This window comes from Tursiops truncatus, chromosome 10, assembly GCF_011762595.2.
Source record: "Tursiops truncatus isolate mTurTru1 chromosome 10, mTurTru1.mat.Y, whole genome shotgun sequence".
Lineage (NCBI taxonomy): Eukaryota > Metazoa > Chordata > Mammalia > Artiodactyla > Delphinidae > Tursiops > Tursiops truncatus.
In genome coordinates, this window is record NC_047043.1 from 68580805 (window position 1) to 68604856 (window position 24052).

General features: G+C 41.3%; 1 protein-coding gene across 2 annotated transcripts in view; it reads left to right on the forward strand.

Annotated features, from left to right (window-relative positions):
- Positions 1-24052, forward strand: part of CACNA2D3 (calcium voltage-gated channel auxiliary subunit alpha2delta 3) — a 788131-nt gene that overhangs the window by 364119 nt on the left and 399960 nt on the right. For both annotated transcript variants that reach the window (XM_073811245.1, XM_073811246.1), the window contains exon 9: positions 7458-7532. In XM_073811245.1, the coding sequence (XP_073667346.1) occupies positions 7458-7532 (75 nt within the window). The remainder of the gene's footprint in view (positions 1-7457; positions 7533-24052) is intronic.

Genomic DNA, 24052 nt, shown 5'->3' on the forward strand with positions numbered 1-24052 from the left:
GGGAAAGGAGGAAAAGAATTTAAATGGTGGAAAAGACTTTCCTTGCTCATTCTAGCCATTTTTGCATGTTTGTATTAACTTCATTCCTAAGTGCATCTTATAGAGTATTCTGAAAAGTGTCCAATCCAGATCTTTCCAGAGAATAAACATGAAAAGATAATGTTAAAACTTGTTTTAGTTTTCCTGAGCAGGATATTGCAAAATCAATCTAAGACCAATGAACTAAATGATTGAATTATGAAAGAACAGTTGAAATATGAGAGTGATTTTGTGCAGTTGAAGTTAAAATTTAAGATCAGACCACTGGTGCATGAAGAGAGATGTCTCTGACAAGAGAAAAGCCATATTTTTCTGATTCACTTTGAAGTCTAACTCCAAGCCATGCATTAAATTAACAATATTATCATAAAAATGAGGGTGCTAATTCTGTTCCATGCTGAAGTTAGAAAAATGATTTTACAGAAGCCTAAGCCATGCATTAAATGAACACAGTATTAACTGGGCTGATATTGATAAATCAATTTAAATGCCTCCTGTAGCCTGTGTTTGTGCAGAGTTGAATAGAGAAGAGCATCATTTGTTAGTTCAACCCAGAACTTTCTGGTGCCCTGGTTTTAATTTGCAGAATTTTCTTCAGAACCGTTTCTCCAGTGCTTTGCCTGCTGTGGATTTGCTTTTTAAAGTAATCGATTCCGTATTAAAAGTATGAGGATGGTATTTTCTTTCGGTGCTCATTTTCTCTGTACTGCTAATTACGTCCAGTCGTGTTTCAAATTACACAAGAAGCTTTTGTAATGCAAAAGATCCCTGGGATGCCTTGTGTTGGTGAAAATATTGTGGATTCATCTGCTTCATTACATAAACTCTACACATTTTCATTCTAAAGGTTATTTAATCGAAAGTGCATCAATAAAACCATAAAAATATTTAATGGAGTTCCAGCAATTCTACATCAGATTCTTGCATTGTATGAGCATGCCAGTATTTTAATTCTGTATATATATATATATATATATATATATATATATATTTGTGTGTGTGTGTGTGTGTGTATGTGTAACTAAGGCTTCTCTAAAACAGTTATTACCTGTTTTTCAAAGAGGCTAGAGATTCTTATCATATTAGTTTATTTATTTTTTTGTCTTTGTGTCAACTATTTTTTTCTTCTCTTGGCTTTGTTTCTAATCTTTTCCATCAGTGATCTTCAGTTTTGCCTTTCATTTCTTTGTTCTGGTTATTTACTTATTCAACAAATAGTGTTGAGTGCTAAGAGTTAAGTACTGAGGCTGCTTTTGTATGTAAGGAAGACAGGTTGTCTTCCTGCATGGACTTTGAGGTTTTGTGTGTATGTGTGTGCTTTGGATGTGAATGAAACCAGGAAGCAGGTGCTCACAGTCGTGTGGACAGAGCAGTCTCAGAGAGGGTTGGGTTGGGGTGGGGAGGCTGAGAGAGCACAAAGCTGGAACATGCAGCCAACGGGGGGCTCAGTGATGGCTTCTTGGAAGAAGCGATGACGAAGTGAAGACTTTAAGGTAGGTAGGCGTTAGCCAGGCATATGCAGTGAGGTAGGGCAGGAAAAAGGAGAATAACAGTTGAGGAGGAAAGTGCTATTTTCAGGTTGTAGTAAGTTTTCTCCCACCTCCAGGAAGTACAGGCCTGGCTGGCTTGACTAAAAGGAGTTCAGTGACTGGACATAGTGGAGTGGGGGTGAATGTGGAAGGTAGAGAGAGTGGGTAGGTGGGGGTGATGGGGAAAAGAATGGTAGTGGATTGAGAGGGGCGGTCCAGATCAAGCAAGTCTGGTCATCAGCCACGTAGAGGAACTGGTACACCCCCTGAAGGCAGTGGAAGACATGGAAGGAGTCTCTGCTGCAGGGTGACGTGTCCACATGTTCCCTAAAGTCTCTTCTTTCTTCATGAGGTCTTTCCTCATTATCCTTAAAGGCAACTGTTGATCTTCTTTTGTTAGGCCTGAAAGCTGCACTGCTTTCATTAATCATGTCCAGCTTCCAACGTTAAGCAGGGTTCAGAATCCCCAGTATCATCCAGAGCCCAGTCAGCTGTCCTTTGCTCTCCAGTCTCTGGGCTGAGATTTACATGAACCAACATGTGACACTGTTCTGCACCAATGCCGAAGCTTGCATGAATCTTGGTGGGTGAGCCCAGCCCATTTGTTCTTTGTTTTTAGATTCTTCTCCCAAAAGTTCTGGCCATTCATTGAATGAAACTTGGCTTTCCTCTTTTAGATCATCATTAAAATTCCCATTGAGGATTTTGCTGTGTCTTTAAAATGCGAGATGTTGGGGGTACTTCCAGAGATTGGGTGAAAGGAAAGAAAAGGCAGATGGTGATGTATTCCTTGCTGTCAGAGCCTAGAGTTTGGCGGTTGGCCTGAATAGCATGGGTTTCTCTTGAGGCTTTTTTTTTTTTTTGGATGGACCATGGCAACATCACAAATAAGCACTTTTTTATCATGAAAAGGAAAAGCAAACATTATTGAGCACATTCTTCTACTAATAAAAGTAAGAAAAAGTGGTCCATGATCACTCCACAGTGATGATCATGTGCAAATTTAGCCAGTGTTTGATATCCCTGACACATGGCAGGTGCTTAGTTAATATTCAGGGAACAAACGAACAAAGGGTTTCATGGCAGATACCTTCCCGGCTGGTATTTGGCAGTAGGCTGGCATCTCTGTCTTGGCTCCCTGTCTGCCAAATACCCAGGTGTTTGGGAGGGTTCAGAGTGTGGCCTAGGGTGGGGCAGTGTACAGCCACACAATGTGGTGGTTTCTGTCTCAGGTATTTAGAGAGTCACATGTGCCTACTGAAGCAGCCCTTCTCTCCAACGAATGCTGAGTCTGTGCTCTCTGCAGAGGTCAGGGGTACGTGAGCCCTGTTCCCAAGAATAAGTCATGGCCATTGCCCCAACACCCCTTCCTACTTAGCAAGTACCAGCTGTCAGTCTTTCTGTGTAGCACACAGCACACTCACATAAATATTTTCTTTCTTTCTTGTGCTTGTACACCCAGACACTTTCTTACGTGAGGCTTCTCTGTTGACTCTTTACTGAACCATCTCATTTCATCCTCACGATGAGTTCGTTAGAAAGATGCAGTTACAATCCCCATCCCCCCAATACGAACACTGACACCCAAAGAGTGGAGATGCTTTGGCCAAGGTCACCCAGCTAGTGTGTGTCCGAGCCCAGATTTGAACCCACCCTGTTTGCTGCAGTTGCTTTAGCTCTACTGCTCTACACTTGTGTGAATCAGAGGAGAAGAGCCAACCAGCCAGGAGAAAGGGAGAAGGAAACTGACAGTGACTGAGGCCCTGAGGCTATGTGGTAGATTCTAAGTTCTTTAAAGGGTGAAAGGTCTTTGTCCATCTCCTCACCACATGTTTAGTGGGCTGGCTAGACCATCTCTAGGGCTGCCTGGGCTCTCTCCTATCCTGCTAAGATACTCCTCCCATTTTCCAGAAACTTGCAGGAAGGACTAAATGTTTGGGGAGAGTAGGGGGTGGTTGAGTGCCTCCCTGGGGTTCACTCTTGGTAGTGGGAGGGAGCAAAAGCAAATGGCAGAAGAGCATTGCATCTGGCTAATGATGATGTGCATTGCATCCTTTTCTATTAGACCATTGATATCTGATTGTTTAAGTAGGGATGAAGGAGAGCTGAAGGAGGCCATTGTATCTTAGGACTGGAGGTGACCAGACCTTCAGTTATAAATTGACTTGGCCATCTCACATTGTTTCACAATGTGGAAATCTAGGGGCCATCCATTAAAATGCAGAAATGTAAAGGTTTCCAAAAGGAGAACTGCTGGGCGCCTGGGAGCAGTTCTACATGCAGGGCACCCTTGGTGTCCCCCTCTGGAGGAGTGCTGGGTAGCGTGGTGAGCATGCACAGCCCGTGGGCCTCTTTGGCACAGCTGCTTGGTGTGCACCATTCCCTCACACAGACGGCTGAGCCCCGTTCCCTTTGGTGATACAGTCCAGATTGCTCAGCATAGTTTTGTCCTGATGCAGTCAAGGGAAATTAGTTAACTGCAAGCTTGGATGATGCCACTAACAAGCTGGCGGGGGTTCAGAAGAGCAGATTCCTCCACTGTGGCCAGGGCTTGCACAGTGACGGCGAGCATGGTTTTGATTACTGCACATGTTCCTCCCTGATGAGGGCAAGAACTTCTTGGTCTTCTTTACTTGTAAGCCCCTCTCTGGTCCCCCACATATACAGGCCTTTACATAACAAAGCAGTTTCAGGTATTTTGCATCATTGGATCCTCACAGGGGCCCGGGGAGGGTAAACTGAAGATGAATTAGCACCTTATGCATAAGATCTGGGATCACAGAGGTTTAGTGACTTACCCAAGGCCACACACTGAGTGTATGGCAGAGGCGGGACCTGGACCCAAGTGTCCTGACTCCTACCTCAGAGTATAGAACCCCAGGAATCAACATTGTGAATGTGTATCAGGTAGAATGTAGGTAAAGTTTTAAAATTTACCTGGAAAATGGAGTTGGAAAGTTTTGGGCTGCAAGTTACAGAACAATTGAATAAAAGTTGCTTCAGTCTATAGGTGTTTCATAATCTCATGGAGGAAGCCTCAAAGAGGGCAGCTGCAGTTTGGTACAATGGCTCAACAGTGTCAGCAAGGACCCACATTGGCTCTATCTTCCTGCTCTGTCTTCCTTGAGCCTTGCTCTCCATTCTTAACCTTGTCAACCTTTGCAACCTCATGGTTGCAAAATGACTGCTGCAGCTCCACAATAGCATCTCAAGAGGGAAGGAAGGCAGTGGATGTAGAAGAGTTTTCCTTTAATGGCAAGAAAAAAAATTTCATTGAAACTGCCCAGAAAACTACCCCTTATGTTTCATTGGCTGGGAATGGATTACTTGACCACCCCCAGCTGCAAGACATGCTGTGAAAGCCTGTATCCAACAGAGGGGGACCAAATAGCTGTGATTGCCTAAGACTGATTATGCTTCAAGAATGAAAGGAATTAAGCTTTAGGAATGGGCATATTATCACCCTGAACCAAATCAGTCAGTGAGGGAGGTGGAGGAGAGGAAAAATGGCTGGGTTGTTTTTGTTTTTTTTCCCCCAGCAACTTCCAGTGTCAGTTTTATATGCCCTGAGAGTTTTGTTTATTTTATTTTATTTTGGCCGCACCGTGCGGCTTGCAGGATCTTAGTTCCCCAACCAGGGTTTGAAGCTGGGCCCTCAGCAGTGAAAGTACGGAGTCCTAACCACTAGACTGCCAAGGAATTCCCTGGACTGAGAATTTTGGAGAAGCATTTCTTCAGGTTAGCCTGTGCAGTTGCTTCCTGGATCCGGAGATGACACTCCATTTGTTGACAGCTGATTTCAGAATTGCATAAATCTATTTTTTCTCCATGCCTCATCTCAGCTCTAAGTCCACTGAGCTATAATTTTTCTGATGGTTTTATGTGACTAAAAACAAAGATTAAAGAGGGAGCAAAAGTCAGATTGATAGGAAACATAGGCTTAGGCGCCAGAGAGGAGAAATTGGGGGCTCTGAGGTCCTGGGGTCAGTGGTTGGAAGGTCAAACTGCTTGGGTTTGAATCTGAACTCCACCCTATGTACTCCTCAGTGACTTTGGGCAAGTTCATCATCCTTACTCGGCCTCTGTTTTCCCATCTGTAAAGGGGGAGTGATTGGAAGTACTTACTACCTGAGGTTGAGGTATCCTGTGAATGAAGTCTAGCCTGTGTCTAGATAAAGGAAATGCTCACTAACAGTTAGTTGCAAATATTAGTGTTATCACTACCCCTCCTTGCTATTAAGCATCTTGGTAGGTGAAACCTGATACATCTTAGTCACTGTTGCAGCAGCTGCCAGTCTGGTCCTCTGCAGTCTGTCCCTGCAGTGTGTCCAGAGTAGTTGCCCCAAGCTGATCTCTTTTTTTCACCTACTCCTCTGCCCACAGCCTATGGTTCTCACTGCCTGTAGGCTTAAAGTCCAAACTTCTTAGCCAGACTTTGCTCGCAGGCTGGCCCTGTGAGAGATGGTTCTGGTCCCTTCCCTCTGGAGCTCTGGGCTGGGCCTTTGGTCCCTAAAGTGGAAATGCCATGATACTCTCATTGAACAAATTGTTCCCCAGTACCTACTCTGGGTCCAGCCCTGTGCTTGTCACAGGGAATACACTGAGGAACCAGACATAGACCCTACTGATGTGGTCCCACATTGTGATGGATCCAGGCACCAGGCAATTAAAATTTTGGAATGGATAGGAGCGGAGCCTCTCTTGCAACAGAGGCAGCTTCCCAGAGGAGTCAGGGGTGAGGTGGCCCAGAGGATGAACAGGTGTCAGCTGGAGATGCCAAAGGAGGGCTTCAGGAAGAAGGCCCAGTTGTGGAAGGCCTGAAGGAAAAGATGGGTCATCTCAGAGGACAGAAAGGGAATTAGGGCAGGCTGTTGCCGAGTTTATGGGGAGGGCTAATGAGTGAAGATGCTAGAAAGGTCAACAGGGCTGAGTGGCTAGAGCCCTGCCAAGCCCTGGGAAGTTTCCTCTGCAGAGCAGTGGGGGGCTCTGAATGACATTGACAAGAGGGGGAATGATTAGATTTGTGTTTGGGAATGTCCCAATCTAGCTACAGTGCAGAGAACCATGCTTGATGAGAGAAATTTAAATAAGACCACTCAGAATTTCTCTTCCTAGCTGTGAGCTTTGGACAAAAACAAGCTTTCATAATCTGGGTATTCTGGAATCAAAAATGACGGGAAGGCTGGCATTGGCCTGTGTGGACAGTGGTGTCACTGGGCATGTGCAGTGCTCTGACCAACACCTGCAAAGGCTCTTATAGGGGAATATCCAGGCCTCTCCTTTCCAACATTCTGTACTCACTCATATGTGACCTGCACATAGGTTCCTTAGCTCCATGAAACCAAAGGCAGAGCTGGAGCCCTATCCGCCCAAGTTTGGAGTGCTCTTTATTTACTTATTTATTTTGCCTCACCATGCGGCTTGTGGGATCTTAGTTCCCTGACCTGGGATCGAACCTGTGCCCCCTGCAGTGGAAGCACAGAGTCCTAACCACTGGACCGCCAGGAAATTCTGTGGAATGCTCTTTAGATCTCAGTTGGACCATGCACTGTTAGCCATGCCCTGGGAGCCCCTATGTTTGGAGTCACCCCTATATTTGGAGTCACCCCTGAAGGATTATCAGTTAACTGTGTACACCCTGAACACTGCCATCTACCAATATGTGCTGTACAAGTTTCCCCCTCAAACAAGAAATGAATAAAGTGTGTCTTTGCACTTAAGCACAATTTTTTTGTAGGGGTACTGATTGAGAAAGTCACCTTATGTGTAAATGAATTGAGCCTGTGATCGTGCTGCTTTTTTGTTTGTGTGTGTGTGTATCCTTAAATTATTGTGTACCCTTCAAAGGCTTAATTAAGTGTTTCCTCTTGGCTGTTTTTCCCTTTGCAGTATAATGAGGAGCTTCACTACGTGGAACCTTGCCTGAATGGAACGTTGGTGCAAGCTGACAGGACAAACAAGGAGGTAGGGCCTGCTGCTGGGCAGGTGCATCAGGGGTCATGGCACACCCATCTCCCTCACAGTGATCAATTACAGTAATTCTGTCCTAGTATTTAAACTCACCAAATGTACTGCCCTTTCATTTAGGGCCTTGGAACTCCAGTGTGTAGAACATTTATGAAGAGGCCCAAATAAAATCATGAAAGTAAAATACTTATATTGAGTTCAGATGCTCGATAGTTCTGAAACAATTGATTTTCTTTTGGTCTAAGCAAATCCTGTGTTGTGCTTTTCACCCATATTGACACCATTGAAAGAATATGGCTCTTGCTGGAATTTCAAAGAAAATTGAACCCACTTGTTATATCTCTTCTTGCACTTAATAATAAAATTAATTAAATAACTGTTGGGGTAGATATTGGGGTAACTTGACTCCTGGTTTAGAAGGTAAGCTTTATAAGGATAGGGATAATGTCACTCTCTGCTGTATCCTTAATGCTGCGAGCATTGCCTGCTTCATAAATATATATTGCCTGGAGCAAAAGGAAGGTATGTTAATGGAGGAACTTAGGAAATGGGATACAAGTTTCCTTTCCAGTTGGAGCATTCTTGGAAAATTTGCACAGTGGATTTCTATAAAATTCTGTTTTCCTTTGGCCACCCTTAAATCTGTCAGTACAACCATCACAGCCACCACCAATCACCCTACAGGGCCAAATGACCCTGTAGCTGTGTAGCTGTGGCTGCAACAATGTCACACGTCCTGGGACTCATAGCTATCATTACTCACATTGTTTTGTTGTACCTGCCATGTGAGTACAATAAAATAATGCTCCTCCTCTGGAGAGCAGATCCCCATGAGGTGACTGAGGACAATGGCCAAGGTAGCTCTCTGTGATGTACTATGCATGTGCTGGGAAGAACCTCTGGCCCAAATGGGCAGGGAGTCCCATTGGTGCTATCCTAGATGCAGGTGGCAGAAGTTTGGGTACCTCTGAGGGAGTGAACAATAGAGGATTGGGAGAAATGCACTAGAACTGGAACACAGAGTGAGAAGGACAAATCATAACAGAGTTAATATCCAAACCTTAATCTGAGGGGGAAGCACCACTATAATCAGCTTTGCTTTTAGGAGAGAGAAACAAGTATGTTATAGTTCAAAGAACAAGTGTATCCAGGGAATGTTTGTTCATGGTAATTTTTTTGGCCAAGGTAGGAAAAAAATAACAAACTTACAGCCAGATTTCGCTAGGGACTTTCTGTTTGTTTGGCCATTGCCTGGCTCTGGAGTTCACCCCATTCCCAATTTTGTAGCATTGCAATATCTCCCAGAGCCTTAAATAGGTGTCCAGTGATGGTGCTTACAACATTAAATAGAAAAGATTCTTCCTTCAGGTGGCTTCCCCGATGAACAAGGGCAGTGTGATATTTGGAGATATGAAGTCTAATGAATGAAAAAATTGTTAGAGAAAGTGAGCTAAGAATTTATTTAAAATCTCCTTTGAACTTATGAATGTTGAAGATTGAAGTCGTTTTTATTAAAACCAATCCAGACTTTTTATTTTGCCAGTATGGAGTAGCCATATTTTAATCAGATCCCTCCCCTTACAACTGAAATGTCCTGGACGTTACCCCACAAACAAGTATAGGAAGACCTGCAAGGTAGAAAGAAGGGGAACTGCCTAGACTTAAAGACATGGAGGTGAGTTCCCTGGGGTTTTTTTTTTTTTTTTTTTTTTTTGCAGTACGCGGGCCTCTCACTGTTATGGCCTCTCCTGTTGCGGAGCACAGGCTCCGGATGCGCAGGCTCAGCGGCTATGGCTCACGGGCCCAGCCGCTCTGCGGCATGTGGGATCTTCCTGGACCGGGGCACGAACCCGCGTCTCCTGCATCGGCAGGCGTACTCTCAACCACTGCACCACCAGGGAAGCCCCTTCCCTGGATTTTTTATTAATTCCCATAGAATCAATATCTGTTCTATAATAGAATCTGTTCCCAAATAGAGCACTCCAGAAGCTTCCCACCTGGGCCAACAACAGGCATAGACAAAAACAAACAAACAGAAAAACAAACTTCTAAGAAAAGCCTGTTTCCTTTAGTCAAAGGACCAGGAAAAGAATGGCCTAACAATAAAATCCTTTTGTGACAGTACCTTTCCTATTCTAGCCAAACACCAGTGGAGCAACCAATAGACCAGCTGTCCACAGTTTCAGCAGGGATAAACAGGAAGTTGATCTTCCACCCCACCCACAACCACTTGGCCCTTGTGCCACACCTCAACAGAGAGATTTACTGCCAAGAAAACCGATTAAATAGGACCCAGAGTCTCACTGTATACAATCAAAAATGCCCAAAATGCAATTGAAAATTCCTTGTCATCCCAAGAACAAGAAAAGTCACAATATAAATGAAAAAGGCAATCAATAGATGCCAATATTGACAGGAATCAGATGTTGAAATTAAAATTAAATTTAAAAAATATTTTTTTAAAAATTAAATTGTTTCAAAAGCAATTAGGAATTCTCTTTTTCATTTATTTTTCCAATAAATGAAAAAATATAAAATCTCGGTAAAGAAATAGAAGTTATAAAAAAGAGCCAAGTGGAAATTATAGAACTGAAAAATACAGTCACCAAAATAAAAAACTCACTGGATCAGCTCAGTTGTAGAGTGGCGATGACAGCAGATAGAATTAGTAAACTTCAAGGCAGATCAATAGAAGTCATCCAGGCTGAGCAACAGAGAGAAAATAGATTGGAACAAAATGAATAGAGTCTCAGGGACGTGTGGGACAGCAAAAGGGCTAGCATTCATGTCATAAAAGTCTCAGGAGATGAGAGTGTGGGACTGGATAGATATTTGAAGATATATTGGCTGAAAACCTCCCCAAATTAGTGAAAGGCATAAACATGCATGTTCAAGAGGCTGAGTAAATTCCAAATAGGATAAATCCAAGTAAATCCATGGGAAGACATTATAATTAAATATAATTACACAAGGAAAACAAAAGTGATATCCACCACAGAGAAATGACACATTATTTAAAATACCAATTTGAATAACAGCAGATTTCTCATATGAAACAATGGAGACCAGAAGGAAGTGGCGTAGCATTTTTCAAGTACTGAAAGAAATGAACTGTCAACCTAGGATTCTATATTCAGTGAAAATACTCTTCATGAATGAAGGAGAAATAAAGACATGCTTAGAAGGAAAACTCTGAGAATTTGTTGCCAGCAAACCTACCCTTAAAGAATGGTTAGAGACTTTCTCCAAACAGAAGGGAAATAACAGAAAAAGGCTTGAAACTTCAGAAAGGAAGGAATATAGGGACTTCCCTGGTGGTCCAGCGGTTAAGACTCCACCCTCTCAGTACTGGGGGCCCGGGTTCCATCCCTGGTCAGGGAACTAGATACAGCAGGTGCATGCCGCAACTAAGAGCCCGCATGTGGCAACGAATATCCCGTGTGCTGCAACTAAGACCCGGTGCAGCCAAATAAATTTTTTTTAAAAAAGGAAAGAATATAGAAATGGTTAAATATAGAAGTAAGTATGATGTAGTATCTTAATTCTCAGAAGATTTTTAAAAAATTTTATTGAAGTATAGCTGATTTACAACGTTGTGTTAATTTCTGCTGTACTGCAAAGCGACTCATTTATACATATCAATGTATTCTTTTTCATATTCTTTTTCTTTTTCATACTCTTTTCCACTATGGTTTATCACAGGATATTAAATTATAGTTCCTTGTGCTATACAGTAGGACCTTGCTGTTTATCCATCCTATGTATCATAGTTTGCATCTACTAATCCCAAATTCCCCATCCTTCCCTCTCCCATACCTCCCCCTTTGGTAACCACAAGTGTGTTCTCTATGTCTGTGAGCCTGTTTTTGTTTCATAGATAAGTTCATTTGTGTCGTATTTTAGATTTCATGTAAAAGTGGTATCATATGCTATTTGTCTTTCTCTTTCTGACTTACTTCACTTATTATGATAATCTCTAGGTCCATCCATGTTGCTGCAAATACTATTATTCTTTTTAATGGCTGAGTAATATTCCACTGTGTGTGTGTACCACATATATACCACATCTTCGTTTTTTTTGAATTTTATTTTATGCTTTTTTTTTATACAGCAGATTCTTATTAGTATCTATTTTATACATATTAGTGTATATATGTCAATCCCAATCTCCCAATTCATCCCACCACCACCACCCCCTGCTTTCCCCGCTTGGTATCCATATGTTTGTTCTCTACATCTGTGTCTCTATTTCTGCCTTGCAAACCAGTTCATCTCTACCATTTTTCTAGATTCCACATATAGGTGTTAATATACGATATTTGTTTTTCTCTTTCTGACTTAGTTCACTCTGTATGACAGACTCTAGGTCTATCCACGTCTCTGCAAGTGACCCAATTTCATTCCTTTTTATGGTTGAGTAATAGTCCATTGTATATATGTACCACATCTTCTTTATCCATTTGTCTGTCGATGGGCATTTAGGTTGCTTCCATGACCTGGCTATTGTAAATAGTGCTGCAATGAACATTGGGGTGCATGTGTTTTTTTGAATTATGGTCCTCTCTGGGTATATGGCCAGTAGTGGGATTGCTGGGTCATATGGTAATTCTATTTTTAGTTTTTTTAAGGAACCTCCATACTGTTCTCCATAGTGGTTGTATCAGTTTACATTCCCACCGACAGTGCAAGAGGTATACCACATCTTCTTTATCCATTCGTCTGTCAGTGGACATTTAGGTTGTTTCCATGTCTTGGCTATTGTAAACAGTGCTGCTATGAACATAGGGGTGCATGTATATTTTCAAATTATAGTTTTGTCTGGGTATATGTCCAGGAGTGGGACTGCCGGATCATATGGGAACTCTATTTTTAGTTTTTTGAGGAACCTCCATACTATTTTACATAGTGGCTGCACCAGTTTACAGTCCCACCAGCAGTGTAAGAGGGTCCGCTTTTCTCCACACGTCAGGAGATTCTTAAATCGTATATGATAGTTGAAACAAAAATTATAGCATCATCTGATGGTGCCCAGTGTTTGCTGAGGAAATTCTTAAGACAATTATATTTGAAAGTATGGAAGGTAGAGGGACCTAATTAGAAGTAGGATTTCTACATTTCACTGTAAGTGATAAATGCTAATACCAATAGACTGTGATAAATTACATGTTTATATTATAGTACCTAGAGCAACCATTAAGAAAACAATAAAAAGAGGAATACTTAAAAAGTAACTCACAGAAATGTAAGAAAAGAGAAATAGAAATGAGAAACAGAGGAAATGAACAGGAAAACGACATAAAGTGGCAGACTTAATCCCTAACATATCACTAATTATCTTAAATATAAGTGGTCTAGGCACACCAATTGAAAGATAGAGATTGGCCAAGTAGATTTTTTAAAAATGACCCAACCATATGCTTACAACAAGAAATTTGCTTCTAATACAATGACATAGGTATGTTGAAAGTAAAAGGATGGGAAAAGATATACTATGCAAACATTAAAAAATAGAAGTGACTATATTAATATGAGGTAAATTCATCTTCAGAGCAAAGAAAGATACTAGAGACAAAGAGGGACAGTACATAATGATAAAAGGGTCAATCCACCAGGAAGAAATAACAATTCTAAATATGTTTGGACCAAACTACAGATCTTCAAAACACATGAAGCAAAAATTAAAAGTTGAGAGTAGAAATAGAAGAACTTACAGTTATAGTTGGGGACTTGTACACTTCACAGTCATGAGTTGCCAGACTATTAAGATGAAAATCAGCAGGGATATGGAGGAACTGAACAACACCATCAACCAATAAGATACAGATACCATTCATAGAAGGCTTTACCCAACAACAGCAGAATATACATTCTTTTCAAGTACCCATGGAACATTACCCAAGATAAAACAGATCCTGGGTCATAACACAAACCTCAACAACTTTGAAAGAGTTAAAATGATAGAGTATTTTTTATAATTATAATGGAATCAAATTAGAAATCATTAATATAAAGACATCAGAAGAATCTCTAAACATTTCAAAATTAAACAATATACTACTAAATAATTCATGGGTCAAAGAGGAAGTCTTAGAGGAAATTTTAAAAATATAAAAGTGAATGAAAATACAGTGTATCAGATTATGTGGGACAAAGCTATTACAGCATCCAGAGGGAAATTTATAGCACTGAATTCTTATATTAAAGAGGAAAGCCTCAAATTAATAATCTAACTTCCTACCAAAAGAAACTAGAAAAATGAGAGCAAAATAAACCCAAAGCAAACAGAAGGAAGGAAATAATAAAGAGCAGAAATTAGTTACAGGCATACCTCATTTTATTTTGCTTCAGTTTATTGCACTTTGCAATAATATTGCGTTTTTCACAAACTGAAGGTTTGTAGCAACCCTGAGCCAAGAAAGTCTATTGCCACCATTTCCTCAACAGCATGTGCTCACTTCATGCCTCTGTGTCACATTTTGGTAATTCTCACAATATTTCACACTTTTCCATTATTACTGTATTTGTTATGGTGATCTGTGATCAGTCATCTTTGATGTTACTATTGTAATTGCTTTGGGATGCTACAACCTGGGCCCATATAAGATGGCGAACTTAATCAATAAATGTCTTGTGATTTAATGCAATTCCTGTCAATTACAGCAAGGTTTTTATAGACATAGACAAGAGTATTCTAAAGTTTACATAGAAAGGCACATGGCCTAGAATATTAAACAATCTTGAAAAAGAAGGAAGTAGGAGGAATCAATTTACCCAATGTTAAGGCCTATTACATAGTTACAGTAATTAAGACAGTGTGGTATTGATGGAGGAGTAGACGTATAGATCAATGGAATAGAAGAAAGAACACGGAAATATACCCACACAGATATGCTCAACTGATTTTTTATAAGAGTGCAAAGACAATTCAACGGAGGACGATATCCTTTTCAACAAATAGTGCCAAAGCAGTTGAACATCCATAAGGAAGAGGAAACAAACAAATAAACAAAAAATTAACCTTGGCTGAAACACTGAAACTTAAACAAAATTTAACTCAAATGGATCAAAAACTTAAATGTAAAATGTACAGCTATGACACCCTTTGAAAAAAAAAAAGAGAAAATCTTCAGAAAATCTAGGGCTAGACAAAGAGTTCTTAGGCTTGACACCAAAAGCTCAATCCATAAAAGGAAAATTTGATAAAATGGATCTCATTGAAATTAGAAAAAAACCCTTTTCTATGTGAAAGACCCTGCTGAAAGGATGCAAAAATGTGTGGTTTGCAAATATCTTTTCCCAAGATAGTTTGGAACTAGCAATCTATATGAATATACTAACTATATATAAACTACGTATAGATAGAGCACAAGTATATAAAGAATACATAAATAATGCCAACTCAAGAGTCCAAGCATAATTAGAAAATGGGCAAAAGACATGAAGAGACATTTTGTTGAAGAGGATATACAGGTGACAAGTGAGTTCATGAAAAGATATTCAACATCATTAGCTAGGGAAATTGAAACCCCAATGAGGTATCACTACACACCTATTGGAATGGCTAGAATAAAATAAATGAATAAAAAATAAAAAACACCAAATGCTGGCTAGGATGTGGAAAAACTGGATCACTCATACCATACACTGCTGAAAGGAACATAAAATGATACAACCACTTTGGGAAGCATTTGGTTGTTTCTTATAAAACTAAACATGCAATTACGATGTGACCCAGCAGTTGCGCTCTTGGGCATTTATCTCAGATAGATGAAAACTTGTGTTCACACAAAAACCTGTTAGCAGCTTTATTTGTAGAAGCTAAAAACTGGAAACAACCCAGATATCCTTCAGTAGGTGAATAGTTAACAAGCTATGATATATCCATACCATGAAATACTACTTAGCAATTAAAAACAAAAGAACTATTTGTACCCACAATAACTTGGACAAATCTTAGAATATTTGGGGAATTATCCTGAGTGGAAAAAGCCAATCCCAAAATAATACATACTGCATGATTCCATTCTTATAACATTCTTGAAATTACAAAATTATGGAAGTGGAGAACAAATTAGTGGTTGCCAGGGGTTTGGGTTGGGAGTGGGGAGAGGTCAGTGGTTATAAAAGGGCAGCATGAGGGAACCTTGTTGTGATGGGATTGTTATGTATCTTGACTTTATCAATGTCAATACCCTGATTGTGATATTATATCACTATATACTATGTAGATAGTATATATATATATATCACTATATCCTGTAGTTTTGCATCATGTCAGTGGAAGAATACTAGGTAAAAGGTATAAGGCATTTCTCTGTGTTATTTCTGAGAATTGCATGTGGATCTATACTTACCTCAAAATAAAGAGTTTAATAAAAATATTATGAAGTATACAAGTTGATCTTAAAAAGGGGCTTTATCAAATTAGTGCAAGCAGTTGAACAATGTGTGTTAGGTTGCTTTAGTTATCTTAAAAAAAGTTGCTGATTGTAGCTCAGTTTCTAATGGCAAGGGATGTCAGTATTCTTACCTCAAATCTCAGAAGACAAAGCATTTGTTTTTCATTGGAATCTTGGGATATTTTAAGCAAAGATGCGCTCTTTTGGCTAATTTCAACGAATTTCCATTTGTATCATCAAATAGATGTTAGGCCACATACATTAAGGACTCGCATCATGAATGTGACACAGACTATTAAATTCATAAAAAGCAAAATGATAATTTACATCACCTCACCTAACTGCAAAGTCCTGGGGTGGAAAAGTCTGCACCCAAGGCCTTGAACATGGTGTCAGGAGTCATCCCCACTCCCTCCAGTGCCTCCCCTATGTGTCTTCTTATGGACTCTGATTCTGCAAGGTCAGGTGCACATTCTGGATCCATAATTGCATTTCCAGTGGCTGGAGCAGCCCAGCCAGCAGCCTGGTCCCAGTGTCTACAGCTGTGGCAAGGAGGCAGGCCTGTGTTGGACAGACCTACTTGGTTTTCCAGAAGGAAAAGACTGGGCACCTAGGTCAGTACCTATGGGGTTGATGCTCAGTAGAAGCATGAATGAATGAATGAATGAATAGATAAGCCACCTGGGAGAGGATTCTGGTTGAAAAATTTTTTTTTTCATTTCAGTAGAAGACCCACAAAACACTGAAAACGAAAGCATGAAATGCATTACTTTTTTTTTTTTTTTTTTGCGGTACGCGGGCCTCTCACTGTTGTGGCCTCGCCCGTCGCGGAGCACAGGCTACAGACGCGCAGGCTCAGTGGCCACGGCTCACGGGCCCAGCCGCTCCGCGGCATGTGGGATCTTCCCGGACCGGGGCACAAACTCGTGTCCCCTGCATCGGCAGGCGGAGTCTCAACCACTGCGCCACCAGGGAAGCCCCATTACATTTTAATATAATCAGGATAACCTGAACTCGATTGTGAGTGAAATTATCTGATTCCAGGGTTGATATTCCTCACTACTCTGTCTAGTTCAGTCCAAATCCCTTGAATGGCAGCTTTGAAGCCATTTTCTCATGTTCTTTGTGAAATAGGAATGGGGATTATGACCTTCTGTATAAACCTGTGTACAACAGGCAGTGTGCATGCATGTTGATGCCAACCTTCCATCCTGTGAGTTAAATAATTCTGACTAAAATGTGCCAAATCCTTTGGGATGTTTCATTCTTCACTCAAAATATCCATATATATCCTGACAAGTTCTCATGACAGCCAAATATCATGTCTTTCTTACTTTTTCATCTTATGACGATTTCCCTGGTGGCCACTGTAATGCTACTTGCAGTTAATGAAAGGGTATGAAAGGGCTTCTAGAAGGTGACATCTGGGATTATTATGTCGTGTACCTTCAGTCCAATGACAGTTAACTCTGGTTTCCCAATATTTAGGTGACCTCCTGAAAAATCAAAACTGGAGAATTTTAATTAAAACAGTTTGATAAAATTCATCTTAAAAACTTGAAAGAGGAATGAGAGAATCTTGATGTCTTGAAATAAAAGAAAATGTTAGGGCAAAAACACTGGCCTTGGACAGACTAAATAGTCCTGTTTCACAGATTTCCTGTGATTTTGCTTGACATGGCCCGTGACACATCATCCCTGAACAAGTGATCTTGAGATTCTATTAAGTTTTTGTTTTTGTCTTTCAAAGTATTGTTTACTGTCTGGAGAGAATTTTGCTTTGCTGCTTTATGTACCAAATAACGGAAATATTCTTTCTTTAAAGAAAGAGAAACCATGACAAATTCGTTGAGCCTGGAGTTTAAATATAGAATTCAAATGAGTAAACTCTTGTCCTAATCTACTTCAGACCTCCTGAACCGTTCATCAGACCTTAAAATGAACCTCCTGTGGTCTCTCTTGGGGGAGGGAGGAAGATTAGTGATATGGCTTTTCTCTGGTTTTATAATGAAGATGTTCTGAAATCCACTGAATTTCATAGCTCTGTTCAAGATTCATTTGTATTTGCTGCAAAATCAACCAATCTTAGAAACCCATGTCACTGTCATCTTCCTCCACAGTTTTGATCTTTTCCCACGGGATCAGGAGACACTGAACTTCAGTGAATTAACAAAAATGCACATCAGAGTTGCTGGATTTTCCCCAGTATTGTTTCTTCCAGCCTGAACTTTGTCAAAAGAGTCATCCTGGATTCTAAAACTTCCCCCTTCCCATGGCTTTATGGGCATCCAGTGTACAGATGGATATACATTGTACAGATTTGCCAGTGTTATGGGAGTGAGGGGTATGTTATGAACTGTAAGCAGAAAGTAGCCCTCTGCACATTCGTGAATGTTGCCTGCCCAAACACCAAGGGAGACAAAATTGCAGAGAGAACAAACACTAACCCATTTTTATTCAATTCAAAATTAATAAAAGGTAGTAAGAATTGCATTGCTTTAAAAAATGTCACAGTACATTTAAAAATACAGAGAAAAATTTGGAATAACTTAAATGTAAATAAATTTTTCTAGATCCAAAATAACACAATGAGCTCTAAACAAGAATAAGTTGGGTTTATGTATATTACCACAAAAGAGTGACAATGGTCTATAGTTAGGTGAACTAAAAGCATGACGTTGTACAGCAGATCTCTAGAACTTATCTTGGAATATTGAATTATTGGGCACCTCCTTATTAAGGCTTCTATCATATGCCTCCTGTTTGCCTATCCATTCTCCTCTTTTGCTATTATGACATTTCCCCCCACCCCTGCCCTCCATCACCTTTCTCTCTCTCCCTCCTTACTTCCCTCTTTCTTTCCTATTCCAGCCATATTAAAATTCCTATAGCCTAGAAGTCATCGTGCACCCTCTTGAAACCTTACAGGTGTTCTGTTTTCCCTGTTTGGAACATACAACTTTGTTCCTTCCTATTCTCCCACATCTCTTTTGCCCAATTAACTTTTTCATCCTCTGATCTCAGATACAATAACAGTGCCCTCTGTGGTTTCCCCATGATGCCACGTGGCGATCTGGTTTCTCTCTGCCCTTCCCACTAGCCAGGGTCTCCTGGATCTGGTTTCTCTCTGCCCTTCCCACTAGCCAGGGTCTCCTGGATGGTTCTGTATTCACCACTGTTTCTACTGCATCCAGCATAGGGCTGGGCTGTGCATAAAGAGCACTGAATGGAGGAAGGAAGGAGCACATCGGATCAAGTCAGTCTCCTGATCAGAGCCCTCCCAAGGTTTCCTATTCCTAGAATGAAACCTAACCTTCTTTTCAGTGAGTGCAGTGCCTGCCAACCACTATACGCTCTTTCTTCATCCACTCTGGGCATGGAGCTCGTTTCTGTGTCATCCGCTCTACGCCATGGCCACTCCCACCTCCTAAGGGCCTCAGCACCAACTCCTTCTCCTGAAAGAAGTAGAAGCTTTCCTTTTTGGTTAGATCTCAGCCCAGAGGTCACCTTCCCTGACCCCTGCTCCATGCTACCCTGCTCTGACTCATGTGAGCCCTGGTGACAGATGTTCCTTTCTTTTTATTTACTTGTTCTTTTGTCTGTCTCTCACCCACAACCTGAAAGATCTCTCTGTGGACACTCATACTCTGTGTTTTATCACTGCTGCCTCTCTTAGAAGGAGACCTTGTCCATCAAAAGTTCTCAGATATTACTGACTAAATAGGTGAATGAATGGAGAAAGGAATGTTCATTTTCTCATCCTGCTATAGTTTAACATGAAGTCTTAGGTCTTGAGAGTAAAAGAGAAAGCTAGAGGTAGGCAAACTGACAGTTGAAAAATGGGAGCTGATAGTCTGATTTTGGGCCGGGGGAAAGACCAAAATCGGTTTAGATAAAATAGCTGGGAGGACATAAGCAACATCAAGGATTTTGATAAAAGTTACAGCAATATATCTGTATCCACCAGAGTTACTGTTCAGCATGACAATTTTGAGTTATTGGGGTGAATTTAATTTCAGATCAATAGTCTCTATTTTGGAGAGAGAAGAGTAATTAATATTAGAGGTGGAAATGCCTAACGGTTAAGAACCAAATTAACATGGCTGTGAGTCTGGCCAAGGTGACCAGCTGTGGAGCAGTGTGTGTATCACCTCACCTCTGTAAGCTGCCTTTTCCTTCCCATCCACAGGTGAGCATCCACTGTCCCCTTCCTTCCTGTACTATCACATAGGACTCTGGGAAAGTTTAACGGGAGAATGGCATTAGGGCGTTTTGCAGGGCCAGCATCTTAACAAATTTGAGTAATTGTTTATTCACTTAAGTAATAATAATAATTAATGATTTCTTAAGAAGTTTTTCTGCCCCAAATGTTAACATGTAGAAAGATAGAGTATATGAAGGCTAAACTGCAGTTCTCAGAACAAGACACTTCCCAGAGCATTTCTCCTAGAGAGACCAGCCCTTCTGCATGAAGTTCTCATGTGCATATATACCACCAAGCTATCCACCTTTTGACATTTTTAATGGAAACACTCAAACCATTAAGCTAGAATGTGCTGTCCATGATTTCACAAATATTTAGTTAACAATCATGGGAATTGTACCTGGCAGTGTGGCACAGAAACAGTTCAGCACTTGGATGCACACATGTCCTGGGCCGTCAGTAAATATAACAATCTGTGAGTAAAATGTGACCGACCCAGAGCGTCTGGGCTACCCTAGAGACCACTTCAGGCACTTATAAAAATAATACTGTCCGTGACTATAGTCGAGGTTTTTGGCCAGCATCTAATGTCCAAGAAACCCCTGTCTTACACTAAAACCCAAGTTATTTTTATGGCAGGTGTCACTGATGGGAAGATAGAAAAGAAAGTAGAAATGGCAAGAGGTCCTGCAGCACATTGTAAAATCCTGCCTTGTTGAGTGGCAGGTGCAGCCACCTTAGCTATTCTGCTGTAACCTTCTAGAACACTGTGAATGTCAGGGTAATGGGAACCCAGTCATGCCTCCCTCACACCTCGGTTGCGACTCCTTACTTTCCAAAGCCTCGTCTTCTCTCTCCTTTCATTGAATCATCACTAACTCTGGGAGAGGAAGTCACACCCTGCAATCTCATATTTTATGTTGGATGAAATGAATCTAGGGCGACTTGATCAGAATAAAAGACTATTAGGAGCAGCCTTATTAAATTGCTATTTTTGTAGGTTAAAAAATGGTCTGATAGTTCAGCATTTCTCTTAGGTGTTATGGCCAGTCCCTGTTAATTGGGAGGCGACCTCAGGTGTAACACATTAGCCTGTATGCTCCCAATAGGTTGTACAGCTGATTCAATTAATGACTATTAAATGTATAAATTAACTGTACAGGATCCTAAAAGCAAATAAAGTAACTAATTAATAAGAAAAAAACCCAAAAACAACCTAGTCATCAGAACAATGGACTTTCATATGCAGATTACCGCAGCAGTGTGGGAAAGCAGCCCTTAGGTCTGCCCTCTAACTTCAATTATTTCTGAGGGATTAAACCTGTTACTTTTGCCAAACCTGGTTAAAATGAGCTATGAGAAACCCCCTGAAGGTTTTAATGCCGCGTGACTTCACTCTGTGCTCATTCCTTAGGTCTGGGCCTGGATGCCAGACCATCCGAGGATTAATTAGCACACTGGCCACAGGGGGCAGAGCCTGGGGAGAGTAGGGAGCTGCCAGGGTCTCTGCCTCAGCTGCATCACTGAGCCTGGGGAGGATCATCCAGATGCCAGGCCCAGACCCTGTGCTCTGCCTGCCAAGGCCCTGGTGGTGTAAGCCAGCTGGCACAGAGTGTGCGCAACCCTCGAGTTTGCGGCCAGTTAGTTGCGCGAAACACTTAAGGACCAGGGGTTGGCGCAGGAGGCATTTCTCAGGAAGGAGCTGTTGTCTGACCTGAACCTTGCCAGTTCTGCATTCTCAAGCAGTGTCTGATGCAGCCTGTCCCCTCCCTGGGGGAGTGAGGTACAATGGCACACTTGGGTAGAAGACCCAAAAGCTAACAGAAGGAAGCTCCTGCAGCCTTGCTCCCTTTACACGTTGTTTGTGCCCTGTTGCTAATTGAAGATCAGTCTCCTCTCCATTAAACGCGTTCAGTGCACAAAGCAGAAGGTATTTTCGCTTGTGTAGCTGCCTCTTCTTATCTTTAGAGAGAGAAGATGTTCTTCTATCTGTAATACTTAAAAGATTTGCTTTATGTCTAGTAACTTTCTAGGGTGTTTGCCTCAAACTCTTGCTGGGTTGAGCTGGATTGACCTCATTTAGTAGCTAGCTGGGTCTTGGAGGGGAGCATCTAGCACGAATTAGTGTGCCTTGGTTGAAACTGATATCTCATGATCATTCCACTAGGGTAGTTAGAAAGTTGCATGCCTGGCTTTTCCTTAAGGACTGGTTTGGTTTGGGGAACTACAGACTGCCGAGTACTCAAGATAATGGGGTATGCTGTGAGGCACTGGGGAGCTGCCTCACGAATGGAGCCTCCTGCTGTACTTGTTTTTGGCTTTCCTTCCTTGCCAGCTGTATGAGCCTCCCACGCCATGGCTTCATCATGTGTACATCTAATGAGCCGTGCATGGAAGCTGCAGGTCTTAGAAGGGGCAATTCACTGAGTGCAGCTCTGACCCAATGTCTGGAGCCCTCCCTTTCATTCTGCTCCCAGGATGCTGCACTGGACCTCCTTGCCCAGAGGTTTCTTCACTCATTTTTGTTGATAATCAAATGTTTATCTATCTATCTATATTTTTTGATGATTCCCAGATCGTGTACCCAATGTCTTACACTTGGATTTGTGTGATCCAGAGTAGCTGACCAAGACCAGTCACTCACATTTTCATCATGGACATATCATGTTGGATGAGACTGGTCACATTTGGCTAAAAGCATTTTGACTTAAATAATTTCTAAATTCCCATTCTGGTCATCAGGTGGCGAATGATTAAAACTTGGCAGCTGGGCCTAAGAATCCCAAGAACAATGTTAAACAATGTGTAGATTGCTAAGCCCACTGGAGATCTACTAGATTAGAATCTGTCAGCCTGGAGCCCCAGAATGTTTTTTAACAAGTTTCCGGGTACTTCTGTTGTGGTCCGTCCGTGAACCTACTATTAGACATCATTGGGATCTAGTACACCCCAAAACTTTTGCTCCAGTCACCCCACAGAAATTAGCGATTCTCCTTGGATTTTTTTGGATGTGGAAGCTTCATGATCATGTACCTTTTTTTTTTTTAACATCTTTATTGGAGTATAATTGCTTTACAATGGTGTGTTAGTTTCTGCTTTACAACAAAATGAATCTGTTATATATATACATATGTTCCCATATCCCTTCCCTCCTGCATCTCCCTCCCTCCCACCCTCCCTATCCCACCCCTCCAGGCGGTCACAAAGCACCGAGCTGATCTCCCTGTGCCATGCAGCTGCTTCCCACTAGCTATCTACCTTATGTTTGGTAGTGTATATAGCATGTACCTTCTGATCTCTCATTACTGTTTCCATTCCAAGCCTTGGGAGCCTGATTTAAATGTATGAGTTATTTTTGGAGTTAAAATATTAAATATTTTCATGGTTAGGAGATGCCTTCTAAAACTCTTCATTTTTCCTGATATTTGACACCAGCTAATTTTAATAGCTGGCTTATCAATCTAATAGCTGTGAAGGACTCCGTGTACAGTTCCCAGTTAAGGATAAAATGCTGTGTTTTAGCCTTTTAGGACACTGGGAAATAAAACCAGGCATTGATGAACATGAGTAGACATTTATGTAGAGACAAAAGTCTGTGAATGGAGACAGTCTTCTAATACAATGCCAAGTTCCTGTCCCTATGTCTGCCCCAAGCCAAGCTGACATCAGGACTGGCTAAATAATTTGCAGGGCCTAGTGCAAAATGAAAATGAGCGGCCGCTTGTCCAAAAATTAAGAATTGCAGGGTGGTGGCCGCAGATCATTAAACCTGGGCCCTTCTAAACATGGGTTCCTGTGTGAAGCCAACCCTGGAATTGGTCTCATTTATCAGCTCTGAGAAATATTTCCTCTTTTTTTACCTGTTTATAAGATGGCTTCAAAAGAGCATCTACATAATAATAAGAAGAAAAGAG